Source organism: Neovison vison, chromosome X (genome assembly GCF_020171115.1).
Source record: "Neovison vison isolate M4711 chromosome X, ASM_NN_V1, whole genome shotgun sequence".
NCBI classification, from domain to species: Eukaryota; Metazoa; Chordata; class Mammalia; order Carnivora; family Mustelidae; genus Neogale; species Neogale vison.
Window position 1 is genome coordinate 15,385,853 of NC_058105.1, and position 18,447 is coordinate 15,404,299.

The window sequence follows — 18,447 nt, forward strand, 5'->3', positions numbered from 1 at the left end:
TACCAAAAAAAAAAAAAAAGCTCTTAGAGCACTCTGCCTCTTACTAACCAATTCACATATGAAAGGGCTCTTTTCAGGAGGAGTGGAGTTGGTTTTGTTCTGGTTTTGTTTTTGCTTTTGATCTTTGAAGAAGAATCACCAATATGTAGGCACTGGGGGCCCTTTATGCCACGGAACAGCGAGGAGCAAGGACAGAGGAGGAGATGAGAAGGAAAGGAAGAGAAAAGAGAGAGAAAGGAAGGATAACAAGAAATTATATAATTAGAAAGCACCTGCTGGCAGGTGGAACTCAACACAAAAGATGGAGGCATCTGGGGGGTGAGACCTCCCACATTTCATTGCAGTCTGATGAGAGAGGAAATCTGTAGTTTTAAAAAAAAAACAGCTTGAGAGGCAACAATAAAGAGAATGGATCTGGGTAAGTAAAAAACAATCAGAAGCATGAAAGGAAAGCATGCTATCTAAAGGGCTACATAATTACTGGCTATGCACCTATAAAAGAAGGTTCTGGAAAGATAAAGAAGAAACAAAAGAAGAAAACAAAAGATGGCAAACACAGCATAATGTATAAACTTGTCCAAACACTAAGTTGTACACCAGAAGCTAATGTAACGTTGTGTGTCAACTGTCAACTCAAATAAAAATAAAATAAAATATTTTTAAAAATTAAAAGAAGAGAGGAAAACAAGGCTGAGCCAATTTACAAAGGAAGGCAGTGGGGTCTTTGGGGGAGACTGTTGTTGATGGTGGAAAATGTCTTCCAACCGTCTTCCTATTTCCTTACAGTGCTCACTACAACTCCTCCCGGGTTCTGTGAGCTTTCTAATCGTAATCACGGCCTGTTATGTACAACATGTGGAACAGGCCATATGCTGAACATTTTCTATATGTCATGTCATTTTAATTACACACTACATGAACAGCAAACATTATTGCCCCCCATTTTCCAGTGGAGGAAATGGAAGGAAGAGGTAAAGTTGCCCAAGGTCACACAGAGCCAGTCACCTAATCATTATATGAGTTTGACCGTGACTGTGTTTAAGCCAAAAAAGGCTGAGGCTGAGTGTCTCCCCGCCCCCCCACAAGCCAGTGTCAAGACCAAGCCACAGGTCAGAAACACTCCCTGCCCCTGAGACACTGATCACCACATCATCACCTGAGAAGCAGAGATGCTGGTACTTACAATGGAGTCGTTGAGCTCAGAGATCCATATAGATCTTTTTTCACACATAATGTTATCGCCACCATGATCCCCGGGAGTCCTAGAGGGGGAAGCAAGCCAAAGGCATCCCATTAGGGAGTGGGAGAAGTCCTGATCATTGATGGTGAGCCCTGATACACCAAGACACTGTGTAATTGAGCCACAGATGTGCGGGCATCAAAATACCATTGTTTGCAAAATGTTTGTGAATTTTCCCAAGTTAAACATTTCTAGGAGTGCTCCAATCTGCTAAACTAAACAGCATGCCAAAGGCTCCAATACAACGCCCACTGGTTATTAAAAATAGCTCAAGTGCCAAAAAATCAACTTGGCAATAGAAGTATCTAGTTCATAGTAAGAAAGGTTCGCATCAAGCATTTCTTCCCAGATGATGGGCTGCCAATTCTTTTCTCCTTTTCGATAAAGCCCCTTAGTTCCCAGGATCTTTTTGTCTAGGTCACCTTGGAGGAAGGGCAGAGGCAATCAGCGGCAGCCTTCAGTGCTTTCTGACAGGGGGCTGTTTCCACACTCTTTACTAGTTTGACATTTTGACTAGATCGACCAGTTAACGACCAGTCAGTTCAGCCAGACTATAATAAAGCAATCAGTTCCGTCAAAGTGGTCAAACGTGATGTGAGTGTAGACACAGGATTTAAAAATCCAATTGTGGGTACATTTGCAAAACTTACATGATTTCTTCATTTCTAACAATGTATTTCTCCTCAACTAAGAGCATTACACCTGCACATGGTTTAGGGATTTCGTAAGATGCTTTGCAAGGCTGTTCTGAATCCCAGAGTGCCAAGCATCTTGAAAAATCCTCCACTGTCCAGGACAGTCCCACCTGATCTGTATATCACACAGTTAGCACAGTGCCTGGCGTCATATAGATATTTACAAAAGTACCTGTTGAAAAAAAAAAAAACAACAAAACAAAACTGGACCCATAAATAGAAAGAACAAACTAAGGGTTGCCAGAGGAGAGAGGATGGGGATGGGCAACACAGGTGAAGGAGGGCGGGAGGGGCAGGCTTCCAGTCATGGAATGAGTAAGTCACAGGGATGGAAGGCGCAGCCTAGGGAATGTCTCGAATGGTATCTGGAATGGCGCTGTACGGGGACAGATTGCAGGAAGCATGGCAGAACGTGTAGACTTGTCCAGTCACGATGTCGCACACCTGAAACTCATGTAACATTGAGTGTTTAAAAAGGTTTTTTTAATCTGTTGGAAGCCAGAAAGGAGGGATGGAGGGAAGCCTCACATCTACAGTGTGAGTTGTGAGGTGGTCCCCCAGCTGTGTTTACCCTTTGGTAATTAAGAAATCAATCCTTAACCGGTTACTGAACAAAAAGATCCCCTACTGGTTATTTTTTTTTCTTCTTTTTTTTTTCCAATTTATTTATTCCTACTGGTTATTAAAGAAAAAATGTGGACCGATCAACTGCCTTGGACAAGGATTTAAATACGGAGTAAAAACTTTTCAACAGGTTGCTTTGGCATTAAGAAGACAGAACTTCAAACATAAGCAGATGTTCATGTTTGTTTTCCTCGCCATTGATTGCATTTGTTTAATATTTAAATGCTCCGAAAGTCCCCTTATCGGGACAGCTCTGCAGTGGCTCCCTGGTGACCTTGCAGGTACCCAATGGGCAGAGCAGGCAAAGGCTTCACTAGCAGGGGACCTGAGCTTGGGCAGAAAGCCCGTGAGCCCACACAAGTTGGAAGAGACTCCAGGCGTGTGAGAAGGTGCGGAGGCTGTCCCCTACTCGCCTCTCCATCTCCTCCAGAGGCTGTCGTGAGGCAGTTTCTTGTCCCCCCCAGGTTCGGGGGAGGTGTGGGGCTTTGCACCCCGCCCCCTCAGCACAGAGCTGCAGAATAGAAAAGTGCAGAGCTCCAGCTCATAACCGGCTCTTTGGCTACAGGGAATCCCTCAACTCATGTGGCAGCCATCTGCTCCCTTTTGTTTTGGTGTCGTTCTTTTATAGTGTGGGGGACAAGGACCTGGGAGCTGGTGCCTTTAGCTACTCTTCCGTTAGCTGGATAAGAAAGCCATCAGCTGAATCTGAAAGCAGCTTGTTACATCTGGACTGGTCCAGGCGGTCGGGCCTTGGCCTTGGCCTTGACTTTGGCTTAGGTGTGTCCTTGACACTCCCTAGGTTTATCCCACCTCCAGGTTCCAAGTCTTCGCCTTCGCTGCCGCTTTTTGCACCCCGGAAAGGGTGTGTGGAACGAGATCAAGAGAAAAAAGCGAGCCTTGGGGAACCCTGCCACTCGAGGAGCAAGTGAAGGAGGAGGGGACTGAGAAGGAAACCAAGGATGAGAGATGGCAAGGGGGAAGGAAAGCCAGGACCGAGTGTGATTTCCAGCCCCTTTACAGTTAGCCAGTGTGGGTTATCTGCTTTGGGGATTATTCATGAAGCCTCTTCTGCAAGGTTTTTCAATCTCCCGGTTGACTTGAGATGAGGGCTGCCAGGCACCGGAGTGTACTGACTGCTTTGGGCTCCGTGTTTCTGATGGATTGCAAAGTGTGCTAAAACAACTTTAGATTATGCTCTGCTTAGTATTTGCCTGTCTCTGCTCCCCACATTAGCATGGATAATAGCACTGACTGTGTATCCCGTGAAAGCATGTGCTATGTTAATGAACTCATTAAAAGGATGAGGAGCTAATTGGGAAGCTATTGTCTTTACAAAGGCAGTGGAAGATAAAATCTATCCTCGCATGGATCCTGTGTCCCACTTCTCATACGCCTCCTGTGTCTCCAACACATACTCTGAACTCAATATCTATTTTGAACAGGCAAAGGGGGGGGTCAGGAACTGAGCTGACCGTGTCAGAAATACAGGACAGCAAACCAATGAAGAAACATTTAAATTAGGGAATTGTCATGCTGGGTTCCCTTCCTGGCTTCTTCTATCGGGGGGAACAGCCACAATGACCACCACCACCACGGGGTGTAGTGGGAATCAGGGCGTGTTTGACCCAGCACCCCTCCGCACATTCCAAGCCCTTTCCCTGTCCCTTCAACAATATGGCTGCATCATAGAGGTTATGTGTCCAAACTATGGAGCCAAATCTCTGGTTCAAATCCCAGTTCTGCCGCATACCAGCTGTGTACACTGGCGAATTACCTAACCTCTTTGCACCTCAGTGTCCTCACCATGAAATGGGAATAATGATGAAATTTTTCTCTTGGAAGTATTGTGAATGCTGAACAAGGATGCAGCATCCTTACTGATGATAATAACAGAATTTGGTCCTGAATACTGTGTCTCAGGAAGCCGGAATTAGAAATAAACACAGGCCTAAAATAGAGACATCAGACAAGCAGATATCCTTACCCCAACCAACGAGACAAAATTTAAGGATATAATTGGGGACATATATGTTGAAGACTCTGACGAGAGACAAGTACATGTGGACCCCCTCTAGGCCCATCCAAGTCAAAGAGACGAGCAGGAAGTAATGGAGGGTCACCGCAGCTGTGACACAGAGTCTGGCCTTCTGAAATGATGAGGACCAGGAATTGACCAGAAACGTCAGGTTTAACATCAGTAGTGCCATGCACAGGTTGATCAGGATTTTGGAAGGATGATCTTTTCGGAGTTTGCTAAAAGAAAAGGCACAGTGTTTGGTTAGGGAGGGTCTCTGATTTTAATGAAGCATTGCCACATCTTATCTGCCTGAGAAGTGAAAGAATAAAAGAAGCACCTAGGGGCACCTGGGTGCCTCGGTCGGTTAAAGTTAAGCAGCCAACTGTGGATTTCAGCTGAGCTGGTGATCTTGGGGTCATGAGATTGAGCCGTGCATCAGGCTCTGCACACAGGAGTCTGCTTGAGATTCACTCTCCCTCTGCAACCCCCCTTCTCTGTCTTTAAAATAAATAAATCTTTTTTTAAAAAATCAAAGAAAAGTAGTATCTATTAAAATTAACTTGCTCACGGACTCCTGGGTGGCTCAGTGTGTTAAGTGTCTGCCTTCGGCTGGGGTCATAATCCCAGGATCCTGGGATCGAGTCCTGTATTGGGCTCCTTGCTGCACAGGGAGCCTGCTTCTCTCTCTGCCTCTGCCCCTGCTTGTGCTCTCTCTCGCTCTCTGTCTGACAAACAAATAAATAAAATCTTTAAAAAAACTAACTTACTCATTTTACCTTACATGTAATGGATTTTTCGAGCTCCCCACCCTTTTTCCAGGTAGAGTCAAAGTATCCTAAATACCGTGACCTCACTAACAGTAATAATATTGGCCTCTCTGAGCTAAGCAGCACCCTTTTTTCTTTTTCCTTTTCTTTTTGTCTTTTGGGGAGAAGGAAGGAAGGAGTTTCCTGGATATCACCATTGTGTTATTACGTCTTCAGCAGACTTGGGGCTTCATCCACTTGTTGTTTCTTCTGTTGTTGATTTTAGTCCTTCTGACAGGTGTGAGGTGATAATCTCACTGTAGTTTTGATTAGCAGTTACCTGATGCTGAGGGATGTCGAGCATCTTTTCAGATGTTTGTTGGTTCCCTGGATGTCTTCTTCGGAGAAATGTCTGTTCACGTCTTCTGCCCATTTTTTTTTTAATTTATTTGACAGAGAGAGAGAGAGAGATCACAAGCAGGCAGAGAGGCAGGCAGAAGGAGAGGGGGAAGCAGGCTCCCTGCTGAGCAGAAAGCCAAATGTGGGGATTGATCCCAGGACCCTGAGACCATGACCCAAGCCGAAGGCAGAGGCTTCAACCCACTGAGCCACCCAGGTGCCCCTCTTCTGCCCATTTTTAACTGGATTATTGTTTTTTGGGGGGTGTTGAGTTTTATCACTTTTTGTATATATTTTTTAACTATTGAATTGTTTTAAAAGTTTATTTCTTTTTTTTTAAAGTAATCTCTATTCCCAACGTGGGGCTTAAACTCACAACCCTGAGATCAAGAGCTGCGTGCTCCACTGACTGAACCAGCCAGATGTCCCATTTTTTTAAGATTTCATTTATTTATTTGAAAGAAAGAGATCACAAGTAGACAAAGAGGCAGGCAGAGAGAGAGGGGGAAGCAAGTTGAGCAGAGCAGAGAGCCCGATGTGGGGCTCGATCCCAGGACCCTGGAATCGTGACCTGAGCCGAAGGCAGAGGCTTAACCCACTGAGCCACCCAGGCACCCCACCCCATTTTTTTAATATATATTTTGGATACCAACCTTTTATCAGATATGTCATTTGCAATATCTTCTCTAGAGGGAATATTTTCAAATTTCAGAAGGCTCCTTTATTCTTTCTCCCATTCGATAACCTCCCCTCACCCCCGCACTCAACACGCATGGTAGAAGTAATCAATATTCTAAATTTTGTTAGACTTGGCTTGGCCTGTACTTAGAACTTCATATAAATGGAACCATGCAGTATGCCTCAGAGTTTGGATATTATGTTCCGTGTTATACAGAAGTCCATTCTTTTTTATTGTTGTGAAGCATTCCATTTTATGAGTATACCACAATTTATTCATCCAGTCAACTGCTAATGTGCATTGGGGTTGTTTTCAATTTGTAGCCACTACAAATGAAGCTAATGTGAATATTCTTTTTTTTTTTTAAAGATTTTTACTTATTTAATTGGAAAGAGAGAGTAGAGTGAGAGCGCGAGAGAGAGCATGAGTAGGGGTGAGGGGCAGAGGGAGAGGGAGAGGGAGAAGCAGTCTCTCTCCACTGAACAGGGAGTCTTACAACGGCCTGGATCCCAGGACCCTGGGATCATGATCTGAGCTGAAGGCAGATGTTTAACCGACTGAGCGACCCAGGTACCCCTGCTATGCACATTCTTGTATAGATCTTCCGGTGGACATATGCACTTACTTCTCTCTAATAGTGAAGTTTCTGGTCAACAGATAGATAGGTATTTATCTTCAGCAGGTATTGCCAAAGAACTTTTGGAAGTATCTGTGCCATTTTACACACCCTTGTTGGCACTTGCTCTTGTTAATACTATTAATTTTAGCCATTCTGGTAGGTGTATAGAAGTATAACTGTGCTTTTCATTAACACTTCTCTGATGAGTAATGATGTTGAGAACGTTGTCGTATGGATATTAGCCACCTGGGTAAGGATTAAGGTTAAGTAAGGATATCCTTTTTTGTGAGGTTTCTTTCAAATTCTTTGCCTACTTTTAATTGTATTGTCTATCTTTTTCATTTGTAAGAGAGTATATATATCATTATATAAAATTATTATAATTATTAATTTATTACATTTATTATATATTATATAATTATTAATTATATAATTATATACAACATATAGCATATATATAATACAGATAGATAGATACTCTGCATAAAAGTCCTTTGCAGATATCAGCATTGCAATTATCTTCTCCCAGTTTGTGGTTTGCCTTTTCACTACCTTGATTGTGTCTTTTGGTGAAAGAAGTTCATAAGTTCAATGATGTCCAATTTATCAACTTTTCCTTTTATGTTTAGCATTTTGTACCCCATTAGAGAAATCTTACCCTACCCCAAACCTCTTTCTTTTTAAAAATCCAATTGCAATCACTCTCTCGCTCTCTCCCTCTCTTTTTTTGAAAGAGCCTTGGTCATTTTTTTAAAAAACAATCTGTCCACTTCATAATCTAATGGATTTGACCTCTTCCTATTGTGATGAGTAGGAACATTTTATGAAATTAACGTGGTTACAATGACAATAGCATCCATCAAACCAAATTAAACCTACTCGGAGGAAGACTCTATCAACTTACTGAAAAGCTATGTATGTCACTATTGCAACTCCCAGGAAAACGGAGGAGATTCCACATCCAATGTACGTTATCAGGACTAATATCCGTTCATTCACTGTATCCATTGCAGACCTGGATAAATCCTAGGAAATGTAATATGTTGTATTTTACACGTTTGCCAGAGCAAGTTTATGGTAAAACGTTTCCTGGGTTCATCAACAGGAGGTTCTCAGGATATACAGCCTCTCTGCTACAGCTCTTATAAAACCAGAATATGTGGATGAATATACAATAAGACTGTATACTGTTTGTTGGCTATGCCTGGTGCAACTTACTGTGTACAGGTAATGGAGAGCCATCAACTGCCCTGGAAGAACATTTAGTTTTGGCTTTATTGTCATTAACATGTTCCACACTTAAAATATAACCAAACTAACAGATGTGAATTTGGGATGCAAGGTGAATCATTATTTGAACTAAGCGTCCCGAAACACTACACAGAATATTAAAAAAAAAGTTCCTTTCCCTTAGACCTTCAATAACTTTAATAAAATTAAGAGACAAAATGGATCTTAGAGATCACATAATCCCCAAATTTCCTAACCTGGGGATCATTAAAGACTTGAAATGGCAGGCAAAATCATTTGACTGTATGTGTGCATTGTTCTGGGGAGAAGGTCCAGAGCTTTCCTCGGATAGTAATAGAGATTCACGAATCATAAAAGGCTAAGAAGCACTGGTCTACCCTGGTTGTTCTTAACTGGAAGCGATATCGCCCCTCCCCTCCACCCTGGATATCGGCAATGTCTAGACGTTTTTGGTTGTCTCAGCTGGGAAAGGGACTATGGGCATCTAGTGGGTAGAGAGGCCAGAGATGTTGCTAAACATCTGACCATGCACAGAACAGTCCCCCACAAGGAAAAATATTTGGCTCAGAATATATATATATATATATATATATATATATAATAAAGTATATATAATATATAGAGAGAGCCAAGAAAGTACTCAGAGAGGGGTAGAGAAGAAGGAACACATTTAAGAGTCATTTTCTTTCTTTTCTTTTATCAGTAAACTCTGCCCAACGTGGGGCTCGAACTCCTGACCCCGAGATCAAGAGTCAGGAGTTCTCTGTCTGAGCCAGCCAGGCACTATTTTGAAGGAAAACTCAGCAAGTCCCTATGTTGGGGAGGGCCATGGGGAACTAAAGAGATGGAAGAGTTAATTAATGATGACTCTGAAGCTCTAAGCCTGAATAAGAGAGCTGAGGAGATGAGTCTTGTTTGGTAAGTACTGCAAGAATTTAAAACAAATTATATCTTTCCTACACTGCAATCTGACAATTAAAAAATTTAATGACCATACCCTTTGACCCAGCATTTCTGCTTCCATCAATTTATCCCACAGAAGTAGTTACACCAGGGTTAGAAGAGAAATGAATAAAAATGTGTATTACAGCATTGTTCATAATGGAGAAAAACAGTAACAACTAAAATGCCTGCATGTAGGGGATTGGCTACATTCATCGTGTTAAATCCACAATATAGAGAATTCTATAAAGGCATTTTGAAAATTGAAGTAGATGGATAGATCTTTGCCAGAAAGATGCCCCACTGCATTGTTAATACAAAGAAAGTGGTAAACAGCGTGAATAATTTGATCCTTTTTCTATAAAACAAAAACATATACTAATATACACGTGGGAAAAGAATGTGAAAGAATTTACATAAAGGTGTTAAAGGCAGTGATTTCTTGGGAGGGGATTATAAGGACCTTTTCTATAATGTTTGAATTTTGAAGAGCAGGCATTACTTTGATAAGGAGAGAAATATTTATTTCAATCTGCTCTACTTTGTGTGAAAAAAGAGGTGGCTTTTTTTCCAACCCATACACCACTTTTCCATCACAGTTCACACATGTATTTCTGGTCTTCAATCTAATAAAAGTTGTCCAAACTCTATCAAGGAGTGATTAACAGACAACTCACCATTAAGACTCCGAAATGGGTGAGGTGGTCACACTGACAGATTGTGTGATTTACGTTCGTTTCCTTTACTTTACAGCCTGACGAATTCCATCCACCTTGCCCATCTGCAGGAGACAGAAGGGAATTTCAAAGCAATTTTGTTTTTCTCAGATATGTTTAATTTTTCAATATATGCACCTTCGGAGCGTGTGTTCTAATTAGTATTTTTTGTTAAGAGAGCAAGATAGAGGTATAGTTGAACATTGCAATCAAATGAATTCTAATAGGCAAAATGGACTTTTGGGGGACTTCATGCATGGCATTCCATCTTGGGCTCTCACTTCCTGTCCCCAAACAAGAACTCCTACAGATTCCTTCTACAGATCAGGACAGACTGTAATCATAAACCACAGTCCTGCCACCATGCTGGAGTGACAGAGTAAGGACTGTTTTCTTAAGTAGCACAAATACGGAACAGGTAGATCTAGAACTTTTTGAAGGACATGAGCTACAGAATCTAGGCTGACATCTGGGCCTGCTTGGTGGTGTTGGAAGAAACATCTGAAACCACCAGTTCCAGCTGGATCGTGGGCTGTCTGTCACTCCTTAGGGTCAACTAAAGCCTCTGCTTTACTTGACACTTGCCTCGTTTCTCACTCCCGAGTTTATTCAGGGTTCTAAAACCAACCTCCACAATTCCATGTAACCTGTAGACCTCAGATACTAGACCAGATCTGGAGTAGAACCTCCAGGGAGGCACTAGACCAGAGAGGTTATCGTAAAGCGGGCAGCTAAATGTGATCAAAATTTGTCCATCCAAGATAACCCCATAGATTCCAGAGGTTCTGGATCCATGAACAGAGGGTGGGGACAAAGGGTGACCTGGGAGGAATCTGGCCACTGGCTCAATTTACTGAGGCTGTCAATGACAAGGTTTACCATTTAACAGGAATCTTATCCTGGGAGACTTGAAGAGGACCAGGAAAGGATGTGCCATCTCTGTTGTAGGGAAGGAATAGTAGTCCTACATCCTAGGGAGTCCAACAGGAGGAGAATTTCCTTTTTCTCCCAGAATTTCAAGGATACTGAAAAGGAAAAATTTCCCAGACTGAGGGGCACATAGCCCCTGGCATTCCAGGGAAAATGGATTCTGGATGGGAGCACTTTGACATTTGACCATATCTCTGGAGATTCCAATGGCGCAGTCAGACTGAAGAGGAACCCATTCTGTGATCCCCATTCCCAACCCCTTCTCTTATTGTCCCCAAAGATTCATACCTAGCCAAACAGGAAGGGCCCTTCAAGCCCACCCAGCAAGTCTTACCCCCTTGGTGAAAAGATAAAAAGATTGAGGCCCCTAGAGAGTAAATGGACTCCTCAAGGTCACACAGTCAGTCTAGAAGAGATGAGGGAAAAAGGGAAGAAGATAGTAGATGTTGCAAATCTCCACAGGAAAACACAGATGGAGAGCCAGGTGTTTATTTCTCAACTTGCTTCAAACAGCTCAAGGCTACCCTGCACCGGGTCTTCCAAATTCCCTTATTCTCAAGTTGTATGACTTTTCTGATCCCCCAAATAAGTCTCTTATCAAAAAGAAAGGCTTTTTTTTAACCCTCCATGCCCTAACTAGATATAAACCTCATATTCATATCTTGGTCAGTCAGAGTTCTCTGTAGGGTCTGTTAAGACAGTACGGCTCCCTGTCATCCAACTGCCAATTAGGAAAATGGTCAGGGGCAAAGTCTCATTGAGGGCTGAAGACAAAGCTTGCTCAGAAAAATACTTACTGTTACTCCCAAAGTCCCAAAAGGCACAGTGAACTCGATCATAATTCTAGAAAAAAGAAAAATCAGAGGTAAACAACTTTTCTTGTGATAGTTACCACACAGTGATGCGTACACAGAAGCATTTTCTTCTCAATGTTTTTACAAACAGTAGACAGACAGACAGATACACACACACACACACACACACACACACACACTCGGACCATTTGCGAGTTGGCGTTAAGACTAACCCCAAGTAACTTGGGGTTTATAAGTGAGAAAACAGCATGCTACTGCATGGTGGTCTCGTATGTGTCCTTTAAAATGTTTGGTACGGGCTTCTGGGTGGCTCAGTTGGTCAAGCGTCTGATTCTTGGTTTCGGCAGAAGTCATGATCTCAGGCTATTGGGATCGAGCTCCACGTCAGGTTGTGTGCTCAGCTGAGAGTCTACTTCTCTCCCTCTTCCTCTGCCCCTCCCCGTGCTTATGTGTGCTCTCTCTCTCCCTCAAATAACTGAATAAAATCTTTAAAATAAATTAATACATAAACAAACAAATAAGCAAATACAATATTTCATAACGTAAGAGTAATCAGAACATCTTCCAGATGTGCGTCTGCCTTTGTTCCATGGACCTTCCTCACAGCATGGCCCCAAAATGGCAGTCTTCGCTCCTGCCTCAGATGAAGAAAGAGAGTCTGCCTCCTGCCCCTAGGCCAGAGGAGCTGTTGACCTCTGAGCACTTGCTAAAGGGAGAAAAAGAGCAGCAGGAAGCAACTGCACATCCTGATGAAGTACAAAATGAAATAGACAGACTTATGAACAACCCAGCATGGAGATCTTGAAACTAGAAAAGAAATATAACAAACTCCACCAACCACGTTTTTCAGAAAAGGTCAGAACTGATGGCCAAGAGTCAACCATCCACAGGTGTCTGCACTGCTCGGGGAGGGGGATGAAGAGATGCTGAGTCGAGGTGACAGAACTCTAAGATATGAAATCAGGTATGTTTCAGAACAGATTTTTACTTTGATGAAATCTCTTCCTTCAAAAATAAAGTTCTCGGGGCGCCTGGGTGGCTCAGTGGGTTAAGCCGCTGCCTTCAGCTCAGGTCATGATCTCAGGGTCCTGGGATAGAGTCCCACGTCGGGCTCTCTACTCAGCAGGGAGCCTGCTTCCCTCTCTCTCTCTCTGCCTGCCTCTCTGCCTACTTGTGATCTCTCTCTGTCAAATAAATAAATAAAATCTTAAAAAAAAAAAATAAAGTTCTCTCCAAAGAATTTCATCTGACCGAGAGTGGTGATTTCATCTTCCAAGTCCACTGAAATCAAATGGAAATCCAGAAAGGATTTGATGAAACATACAGGTCCAAAACAGAATGGAGTCAGCAGGAAGAGACTGCATGACGAGCCAGAGAGCTTCTTCCCCTGGTTTCCTGATGATTCCGATGCCATTGCAGATGAACCAGCAGAGGTCATTGAAGATAATACTTGGCCAAATCCATGACCGCGCTACTTTGTTCTCGATATGGATGATGAAGGAGGGGAAGAAGAAGTAGGTGGTGATGAAGATATTGATGAAGGGGAGGAGGATGAAAGCGAAGGAGATGAAGAGAAGAATGAGGGGAGGTAGCATAGGGAGGAAGGAGAAACTGAGTCATGGAACAATCATGGATCCCAAACTTCTTTCTAAAAATTTCTCCAGTCCTTGGCAGCAAGTTACAGCCCACAGGCCCCCATCTTGTGCCCATTTTTCCTGTTTTTTCAAGTATCTCTTCTCTCCATCTATACCATGGTTCTCAACTTGTTTTGGGGGGAAATGCCTCAAGAGGAATACAGTGGGGGAAAGAATCTCTACCCTTTCTGTTCCAAATTCATTTTTATCCCTTCCTGTCTCAACACAAACATTCTGGAATGAATACTACCATGTTCTGTGGGAAAAAAAGGAAACCTTTCTGCTCCCCTAGCTCTGCTGGAAACTGAAAGGTGTGGGACTCACGCGTGGGAGTGCCTTGAGTTCCAGTTTTCCTCCTTTCTCTGGATATTGGGCTCAGAGATTACAGCGTTTCTACTTGAGTATGGAGTATGGACAGTATTGAGCAACATGTATCTGTCTACTTTCTCTTGGTTAAAAAAAAAGAAAGTAAGTAAATTTAAAAATGAAGTACAAGGGCACCTGGGTAGCTCAGTTGGTTGAGCATCTGCCTTTGGCTCAGGTCTTTCTCCCAGTATCCTGGGATTGAGTTCCGCATCAAGCTCCCTGCTCATCGGGGACTCTGCTTCTCCCTCTGCCCCTCCCTCTGCTATGCTCATACTCTCTCCCTCTGCAACACTCTCTCTCTAAAATAATTAAAACCTTAAAAAATAAAATAAAATTTTAAAATGGGGTTATAGAAAGTCACCAAAGGTTGGGTTTGAGATGTTTGGGTGAGTTAAGTGGGCATTCTGACCACATGGCTTCTCCTCTGATATCTTCGGTTGTGATGTTTAATGGACATCCTTGCAGTTTAAGATGGCAATTTTATTTTTTTAAAGATTTTGTTTATTTGACAGACAGAGATCACAAGTAGGCAGAGAGGTAGGCAGAGAGAGGGTGGGGAAGCAGGCTCCCTGCTGCACAAAGAGCCCGATGCGGGGCTCGATCCCAGGACCCTGGGATCATGACCTGAGCCGAAGGCGGAGGCTTTAGCTCACTAAGCCACCCAGGCTCCCCAAGATGGCAAATTTTTTCTTTAAAGATTTTATTTATTTATTTGACAGAGATCACAAGTAGGCAGAGAGGCAGGCAGAGAGAGAGGAAGGGAAGCAGCCTCCCCGCTGAGCAGAGAGCCCGATGCGGGGCTCGATCCCAGGACCCTGAGATCATGACCTGAGCCAAAGGCAGAGGCGTAACCCACTGAGCCACCCAGGTGCCCCCAAGATGGCAATTTTAAAATAAAATTCTCTCCTAATGGTGACTTGATCCCTGCCACTGAATGGGAGAATTAGCAGTACCTGTAGGATATTATTTGGAATTGACATTCTCTATTACATCTTTGTTCCTGTTTATTCTTCCATCTGTTTGTTTATTTCACTGCAAAGGAAAAATGATGCTCAGGGTTTGGGTTTTTTTTTTAAGATTTTATTTATTTATTTGAGAGAGAGCACGGACAGGGGGAGGGGCATAGGGAGAGGGCCGAGATGACTCCCCACTGAGCGAGGAGCCCAACATGGGGCTCAGTCCCAGGATTCCAGGATCATGACCTGTGCTAAAGTCAGATGCTTAACAGACTGAGACACCCAGGGGCCCCAAGATGATGCCTGGTTTTAAATATTAAAAGTGTACAAGTTGCTTTGTTACAATAAAACTCAGTGCATACACACATACACACAAATATCTGGTAACCGAGGAATTTGCCGCACCCTCCTGGTGGAAGACCCAGGAGGAGGCTATGAAAGGTCAGGGCAGGTCCAATGTGAGGTAGGTGTTCCTTGCAGAACTTTGGAATTTGGTTGCTGGAGGATGCTTGGAGAGCTGGGGCCTGTGTTGGAATTGAGAGATCTTATCCATCTAACATGTTTCTTTGGTATCTGGTGTTTCTTACATCCTTTCCCACCCTTCCTCCTTCCCTCCTAGAATTAAGACCTGTGAAAAATGTGCTGTACCATATGGTCGTTTCGATTGGGAATGAAGGAAGCTATTAAGACTTCACACTGGACATACATTAATATCAAAGAATGGAATAGTAGTTCATTCTTATACTACAGCTAAATTTGATCATTTAGTAATATATTCCGTATGTTATGCCATATGACTATGGTTTTAATTCGTTGGTGATAATTAATACATATTTTAATGCTCTTAGTGGCAATTCAAAAGGATCAAAATGTTCAATTATTTTAAATTGTTTGCCTCACTCAAAAACGAATGGAATTCAATATCATTTAGTGTAATGGGACCACCAAAACATCGACCTGCCCTAGTCAGTCCTCTGCCGATCTGTCACTGTGCTAGAAGCCCACATTACTTATCCCTTTAAGCCATGGCATTATGTCTAGAAGGTCTCAACTACAACACACCTCTACTGCCTAAAATGGGATGATCTTCTTTAAGTCTTAGAACCATATCTGTTAAACAGTCCAGTTTTTAAAGATTTTATTTACTGGACACACACAGAGTGAGAGCACACACAAGCAAGGGGAGCAGCAGGCAGAGAAAGAGGGAGAAGCAGGCTCCCCGTTGAGCCAGGAGCCGGATGCAGGACTCGATCCCAGGACCCTGGGATCATGACCTGAGCTGAAGGCAGAGACTTAACCCACTGAGCCACCAAGTGCCCCACTACTCCATTATTTTTTTTTTTAAAGATTTTATTTATTTATTTGAGAGAGAGACAGTGAGAGAGAGCATGAGTGAGGAGAAGGTCAGAGAGCGAAGCAGACTCCCCATGGAGCTGGGAGCCTGATGTGGGACTCGATCCCGGGACTCCAGGATCACGCCCTGAGCCGAAGGCAGTCGTCCAACCAACTGCGCCACCCAGGCGTCCCTACTCCATTATTTTTAACAGAAAGCCCAAGGAGGGTTTCGGAGTCCTTCCTATCCTGAGATGAAAAAGGGTACACTACCTGGTTTCCTTCAACATGCTGCAGAGTGATAACCACCGGCTCAGCCAAGTTTTCAAGGGATGTGTCTGAAACGCTGGCACTCACCACGAAGGTGCTTAGTGCTTTAGTGACGCTTCCGGTCTGTGGGTGAGACATAACGAAGAGTTCAGCTTATAAATCCCCAATTTCTGGCAAGTCAACAATTAGTTCAGAGTTACTAATGCATGGCAGGAGGTACAGAAATACAGAAAATAAAATCACAAGCTGAAGAAAAATTTTTATTTGTATTTATTCATTTATTTTTATTATTTTACTTCTTTTTTAAGTAAAAACTCTACACCCCACTTGAGGCTCGACCTCACGACCCCAATATCAAGAATTGCATGCTTTACTGACAGAGCCGGCTAGGTGTCCTGTGAGAAAATGTTTTAGATATCATTTAGCTCATCTCCTGTCTTCGCATAAGGTCTCAAGTCGACCAAGCTGGAACCATTCACTAACCCGAGCCCTACATCCAAATATATACCCAGCTAAGCATGGGCTTTGCTGCTACTTTGTTGATAGTTGCTACTCAGTACCTCACTAGCCGCGAGGTGAAACCATTCCCTGCTTCCATAACTCCCAAGCCTGACACTTCACAGCATATCTTAGCTCTAACTCTTAACCACCCGTACTTATTTTTAGAGGGGCCCCTCCCCCTAAGAAACACAAATTTGTCATGGGTTAGTTATAAGCCACCCTTGGCTTGTTCCTCCCCCTTGAAGATGGAAGCAGGAGGATAAATATCCAGGTTGAAATAAGTTTCTGAGGGCCATCATCTCCTCCCTAGGGGACTGTGAGATCTGAGGTCAGAGCAGAGATGTCGCGTGACCTCGTGTCCCCCCTCATGGCCGGACATAGAGCAAGCATTTCGTCTTGTGCCCAGAGCGAGCCGGTTACATTGTTAGGTGCTTTCCACATACACTCTCTTCAGTCCTCACTGAAACAATATACACGTTTTCTGGATAAACAGAAGGTTGGGGAGGCTCAAAGGCTTGGGCAAAGATCCCACAGCTAGGGCACAATGGCGCAAGGACACTTCATAAATATTGGTTCAAAGGAGATCCCATAGAATGTAGCTAATTCAGGATGTGGCAACTTGCTAATTCTCAGGGCCAGAGGGCCACAGGCCAAGGCCCCAGGGGGCGAGGCAGCTGGGAGATTGCCTCTTCTGGGGCACAAGTGAAGAGACAAGAGGTAAGGCAGGCACAGGACAGGAGGGCTGGGGAGAAAGTCCTCTGAGGACTTGCCAAGAAAGCCTAGATGAGGTGAGCCCAGACGATGCTCCTTGCAGAGCCTGCTGGGCCATTTTCAGAAGATGCCCGGTGCTCCTATTTCTGAGCCCTGAAGCCCCTGAGAACTGGGTAACTGTGAACACAGCCTGGGGTTCCGCTAGGAAGCTACTCCCTTCCCGTTCCTGACCAGCTCTGTTCCTCCAAAGCCAACCGGGTGGTCCCATGCTCTTTTCCCAGAGAAATTCCGGTGCGGTGGCCTGAGGCCGGGGTGGATCTACAGCACAATATGGTGCCCAGGGCCCCGGATGACCATCCAAAGACCAAGCGCTAGCCCAAGCCCTCTTGTTCCTTAAAATCTCTTCCCCTCTGGTACACTGTTAACAGGAAGAAAAGTGGACCAGTGGACATCAAACAATCTTCTCAACTTAGGAAGAGATACAGTTTCCTGCAGTGGAAATGCCAAAAGAGGGGAAACACACCACAACTCAGGACTTAATTAACCTGTCCTCTGGTTTTATTTCTCTTCCCTACAAAATGGCAGCCACACAAGAAAAGGTGCTACATCATTTCTCCCTCTTCCACACTTTGGCTCAAGGCTCAAGTTTTACCTGTTTCACTTCTGAACCTTTTAGAGAAGTTGTTCCCTCTACCAGAAGCCCTCCTCCACACTTCTGCCTGCCCCTTTTATCTCCTACCTTCTACTCAACCTTGGGTTCCAGCCCACACCTCTCTAGGTCTTTCCTGATCTCCCCAATCTTTCCACTATGCTCCCAGAGCCCCTGTGCCATATTGTACTTGCCTAATATTTTGTCCTTCCAGAGACCCTCCTCTCGTGGTGGAGGAGGTATGTGTTTTCCAAGAATAGTGTCTTCTCAACAAATTTTTTTCAATATTTTATTTTTACATCATCTCTACACCCAACGTGGGGCTGGAACTCACAACCCCAAGATCCAGGGTCAT

General features: G+C 43.7%; 1 protein-coding gene across 1 annotated transcript in view; it reads right to left on the bottom strand.

Annotated features, from left to right (window-relative positions):
* The window catches only part of ADGRG4 (adhesion G protein-coupled receptor G4), an 87,988-nt gene that overhangs the window by 10,336 nt on the left and 59,205 nt on the right, over positions 1 to 18,447 (bottom strand). The window contains exons 14-19 of the mRNA XM_044234682.1: positions 16,235 to 16,354; positions 11,656 to 11,701; positions 9,890 to 9,993; positions 7,924 to 8,045; positions 4,544 to 4,812; positions 1,184 to 1,262 (exon numbers count right to left, since the gene is read on the bottom strand). Coding sequence (XP_044090617.1) covers positions 1,184 to 1,262; positions 4,544 to 4,812; positions 7,924 to 8,045; positions 9,890 to 9,993; positions 11,656 to 11,701; positions 16,235 to 16,354 — 740 coding nt within the window. The remainder of the gene's footprint in view (positions 1 to 1,183; positions 1,263 to 4,543; positions 4,813 to 7,923; positions 8,046 to 9,889; positions 9,994 to 11,655; positions 11,702 to 16,234; positions 16,355 to 18,447) is intronic.